Source organism: Lathamus discolor, chromosome 23 (assembly GCF_037157495.1).
Source record: "Lathamus discolor isolate bLatDis1 chromosome 23, bLatDis1.hap1, whole genome shotgun sequence".
Lineage (NCBI taxonomy): Eukaryota > Metazoa > Chordata > Aves > Psittaciformes > Psittacidae > Lathamus > Lathamus discolor.
This window is the reverse complement of record NC_088906.1, coordinates 1,619,985-1,625,235: the sequence shown is the minus strand read 5'-3', so window position 1 is coordinate 1,625,235 and position 5,251 is coordinate 1,619,985. Positions and strand designations below refer to the sequence as shown.

Sequence of the window (5,251 nt, the reverse complement as noted above, 5' to 3'; positions counted from 1 at the left end):
TGATCCCGTAACTCCATGAATGATCCCCTGATCCCATAACTCCAAGCTCCTGTAACTCCATGATCCCCTGATCCCATAACTCCATGATCCCATAACCTCATGATCCCATAACTCCATGACCCTATAACCCCAAGCTCCCGTAACCCCAAGCTCTCATAACCCCCTGATCCCATGACCCCATTATCCCGTAACCCCATTACCCCATAACCCCAAGCTCCTGTAACTCCATGATCCCATAACCCCATTATCCCATGACACCCTGATCCCCTAACTCCATGATCACATAACCTCAAGCTCCCATAACCCCATGATCCCATAGCCCCATTATCCCATAACCCCAAGCTCCCGTACCTCCATGCTCCCATGACCCCATGCTCCCATAACTCCACGATCGATCCCCTGATCCCATAACCCCCGATCCCATAACCACCTGATCCCATGCTCCCATGACCCCCTGATCCCATAACCCCATGATCCCATAACTCCATTATCCCCTAACTCCATGATCCCATAACCCCATTATTGCATAACTCCATGCTCGCCATGCTCCCATAACTCCATGATCCCATAACCCCAAGCTCCCATAACCCCCTGATCCCATGATCCCATAACCCTATTATCCCATGACCCCAAGCTCCCATAACTCCACAATCGATCCCCTGATCCCATAACCCCATTATCCCGTAACCCCTGACCCCATGCCGCCCTGATCCCATGACCCCAAGCTCCCGTACCTCCATGATCGATCCCTGATCAGATCCCATAACCCCATTACCCCATAACCCCAAGCTCCTGTAACCCCATAACCCCATAACCCCATTACCCCATAACCCCAAGCTCCTGTAACCCCATAACCCCATAACCCCATTACCCCATAACCCCAAGCTCCTGTGACCCCATAACCCCATGCCCCCATTACCCGCTGCAGCTCGAGGGGCTGCGGGCGGCGGCCGGGCCGCGCGGGGCCGCCCTGCTCAGCACCCGCGGCCGCGTCCAGGAGCTCTCCCGGCTCGTCCAGCGCGGCCAGGCCGAGCTCGAGGCGCTGCGCACCCAGGTCCGGGGGGCCCGAGGGGAGCCCTGGGCTCGGGCTGGGGACGGGGGGGGGAGGCGGGGGTACAGGGGGGATGGGGGGATGGGGGATATGGGGGGAATGGGGGATATGGGGGTACAGGGGGTGCTGGGGGACATGGGGGATGCGGGGGGGATGGGGTTGCTGCAGGGGATGGGGGATGCAGGGGGGAATGAGGGATGTGGGGGAATGGGGGATATGAGGGTAGAGGGGGTGCTGGGGGACATGGGGGTACAGGGGGGAATGGGGGATGCGGGGGACATGGGGGATATGGGGGGAATGGGGGATGCAGGGGGGATGTGGGGGTAGAGGGGGTGCTGGGGTGCTGGGGGATATGAGGGTAGAGGGGGTGTGGGGGACATGGGGGATGCAGGGGGGAATGGGGGATGCAGGGGTATGGGGAATATGGTAGTACAGGGGGTGCTGGGGGATGGGGGATGCTGGGGAAATGGGGGATGCGAGGGGGATGGGGGATATGGGGGTACAAGGGGTGCTGGGGGACATGGGAGATGTGGGGGGGATGGGGAAGTGAGGGGGTGGGGGATGTGGGGGTAGAGGGGGTGTGGGGGACATGGGGGATGCAGGTGGATGAGGATGCGGGGGGGATGGGGGATGTGGGGGTACAGGGGGGGATGGGGGGACATGGGGGATGTGGGGGGGATGGGGATGCGGGGGTAGAGGGGGTGTGGGGGACATGGGGGATGCGGGGGGGAATGGGGGATGCGGGGGGGATGGGGGATATGAGGGTACAGGGGGTGCTGGGGGACATGGGGGTACAGGGGGGAATGGGGGATGTGGGGGGATGAGGATACAGGGGGATGGGGGATATGGGGGTACAGGGGGTGCTAGGGGACATGGGGGTTGCTGGGGGGAATGGGGGATGCAGGGATACAGGGGATACTGCAGGACATTGGGGATGCTGCAGTGAATGGGGGACACAGGGGTAGAGGGGATGCTTGGGGGGAATGGGGGATATGGGGGATATGGGGGTACAGGGGATGCTGCAGGGGATGGGGGATATGGGAGATACTGGGGAGTACATGGATACTGGGGGAGAGGGGAATGCAGGAAGGCATGGGGATACTGGGGGTATGGAGATGCTGGGGGTGTATGGATACTGGGGACATGGGGATACTGGGGGGTATGGGCGGTACTGGGGGTAATGGGGTACTGGGGGGTATGGAGATACTGGGGGTACGGAGGGTCCTGGGAGTACTGGGGGGCCTATGGATAATGGGGAATACAGAGGATACGGGGAGGCATGGGGTGTATGGGATACTGGGACATGGAGGATTATAGGGGGCAAGGGTGTGCTGGGGGGCATGTGGGGTGTGGGATGCCGGGACAGGGGGATACTGGGGCAGGGAGATACTTGGACACAGGGACACTGGGGCAAGGAGAGGCTGGGACATGAGGGACACTGGGACATGGGGACCCTGGAACAAGGGTGTGCTGGGGCAGTGGGAGGCTGGGATACAGGGATACTGGGACTCGGGGATGCTGGGACATGGGGATGCTGAGGCGGGGGTAGCCTGGGACACAGGGATACTGGGACATGGAAATACTGGCACACAGGGATACTGGGGCAGGGAGAGGCTGGGACATGGGGATACTGGGACGGGGGGATGCTGGGACGTGGGGCTATGGGACATGGGGACACTGGGGCAGGGGGATGCTGGGGCAGGGGGATGCTGGGACATGGGGCTATGGGACTGGGGGATGCTGGGATGGGGATGTGGGGCGCAGGGGACACTGGGGCAGGAGGATGTTGGGACATGTGGCTGTGGGGCGCAGGGTGATGTGGGGCAGGGGGCTGTGGGGCGCAGGGGTCCCAGCCGGTGCCGGTGTCCCAGCGATCCAGCCTGGACTCGGCCATCGCCGAGGCTGAGGAACGCGGGGAGCTGGCGCTGAAGGATGCCAGGGCCAAGCTGGAGGAGCTGGAGGCAGCTCTGCAGAAGGCCAAGCAGGACATGGCCCGGCAGCTCCGCGAGTACCAGGAGCTCATGAACGTCAAACTGGCCCTGGACATCGAGATCGCGACCTACAGGAAGCTGCTGGAGGGAGAGGAGAGCAGGTGAGGCACCAGGGATCCGCGTCCTGCATCCCACGGGCGTCCTACGAGCATCCCGTGTCCCATGCGCATCCCATGTACCCATGGGTAACCCCCATCGCACGCCCTGCATCCCACATCCCACATCCCATGCGTGTTCTGTGTGCCGTGGGCATCCGCATCCCATCCCATGTGCATCCTGTGGGTATCCCACATGCCATGGGTACCCCATTGGCATCCCATGTCCCGTTGGCATCCACATCTTGTGGGCATCCCCCCTCCCACACCCTGCATCCTGCATCTTATGAGCATCCCATGGGCAGCCTGTATCCTACGGGCATCCTGTGGGCATCCCATTTCCCATTGGTATCCGCATCCCACGGCCATCCCTCATCCCACACCTTGCATCCTATGGGCATCCCATGAGCATTCCCTGTCCCCTGGGCAGCCGGTAGCCTGCATCCCATAGGCATCCTGTGGGCATCCCATGTCCCATGGGCATCCCACATCCCACACTCTGCACTCCTCATCCCTTGGGTATCCCATGGACATCCCGTATCCCGCATCCCATGAGCATCCCATGGCCATCACATGTAGGTGTCATATCCCCCCATCACACAGGGGTGTCGTGTCCCATCACACGTGTGTCCCATGCCCCCCCCACGTGTCCCGTGTCCCCCCCATGCATTCCATGTCCCCCCTATGTGTCCCATATGTCCCCAATGTGTCCCATCTGTCCCCCCATGTATCCCATGTCCCCCCCAAGTGTCCCCACATGTGTCCCCCCATATATCCCATGTCCCCCCCATGTATCCCATGGCCCCCCCAAGTGTCCCCCCAAGTGTCCCCCCATGTGTCCCCCCCATATATCCCATGGCCCCCCCAAGTGTCCCCCCATGTATCCCATGTCCCCCCCATGTGTCCCTTGTCCGCAGGCTTTCCGCAGGCTGGAGGTGGGGGTGCAGAACCTCAGCATCCACACCAAGCCCTCGGGATACTCAGGTAAGGTCCATGTTCCAGTGCCCCCCCATTCCCCCCCTATGTCCCAGTGCCCCCCCCCCCCCATAACCCCCCCATGCCTCCCCCATGTCCCCCCCTTGCTCACGGGGTCCCTCTCCCCGCAGGCAGCCCCAGGGGGGGCTTTTCGGGTTCCTCGGGGGGGGGCCAGGCCTTGTCCCTGCCGCTGCCCCCCCCCGCGCCCGCGCCGCCGGCCACTCCCCCCCGCGCCCGCGCCATCGTCATCAAGAAGATCGAGACCCGCGACGGAAACTGGTGTCCGAGAGCTCGGACGTGCTCAGTGCATGAGCACCCCCCATGGACCCCCCATGGACCCCCCCCATGGACCCCCATGCACCCCTATGAAACCCCTCATAGAACCCTATGGACCCCCCCCATGGACCCTTATGGACCCCCCCCATAGACCCTCTCATGGACCCACCCCTATGGACCCCCATGGACCCCCATCGACCCCTATGGACCACCCCGTGGACCCCTGTGGATCCCCCATAGACCCCTATGGACCTCCCCCATGACCCCCCCTGGAGTCCCCCCATGGATACCATGGACACCCCCCCCCCGCCCCAAATCCCCCTGGGAACTCCCATAGGCCCCTCCATGGACACCCCATGGACCCCCATGGATATCACATAGGCACCCCTAGAACCCCCCATGGACCCCTCCCCATGGACCCCCCAAATCCGTCCTGACAACCCCATGGGAGCTGTGGGGTGGGAAGTGGGGGGCCTTGAGTGCTGCAATAAAGCCTTGGAGATGAAGAGGGAGCTGGTTTGGTGCTGGGGCGCTGCTGGGGGCTGGGTCTGTCTTGGGGTGCTGGGGTCCGTCCATGGTACTGGGATCCATCCGTGGTGCTGGGATCCATCCGGGGTGCTGGGATCCATCCATGGTGCTGGGATCCATCCGGGGTGCTGGGATCCATCCATGGTGCTGGGATCCATCCGGAGTGCTGGGATCCATCCATGGTGCTGGGATCCATCCGGGGTGCTGGGATCCATCCATGGTGCTGGGATCCATCCGGAGTGCTGGGATCCATCCGGGGTGCTGGGATCCATCCATGGTGCTGGGATCCATCCGGGGTGCTGGGATCCATCCATGGTGCTGGGATCCATCCGGAG

General features: G+C 62.9%; 1 protein-coding gene across 1 annotated transcript in view; it reads left to right on the top strand.

The window, feature by feature from the left end:
- Window positions 1-4,894, top strand: part of LOC136003647 (keratin, type II cytoskeletal 8-like) — a 73,360-nt gene extending 68,466 nt beyond the window's left edge. The window contains exons 2-5 of the mRNA XM_065659454.1: window positions 886-1,054; window positions 2,923-3,143; window positions 4,066-4,121; window positions 4,244-4,894. Of these exons, the coding sequence (XP_065515526.1) occupies window positions 886-1,054; window positions 2,923-3,143; window positions 4,066-4,121; window positions 4,244-4,539 (742 nt within the window). The 3' untranslated portion in view covers window positions 4,540-4,894. The remainder of the gene's footprint in view (window positions 1-885; window positions 1,055-2,922; window positions 3,144-4,065; window positions 4,122-4,243) is intronic.
- Window positions 4,895-5,251: the final 357 nt, after the last annotated feature.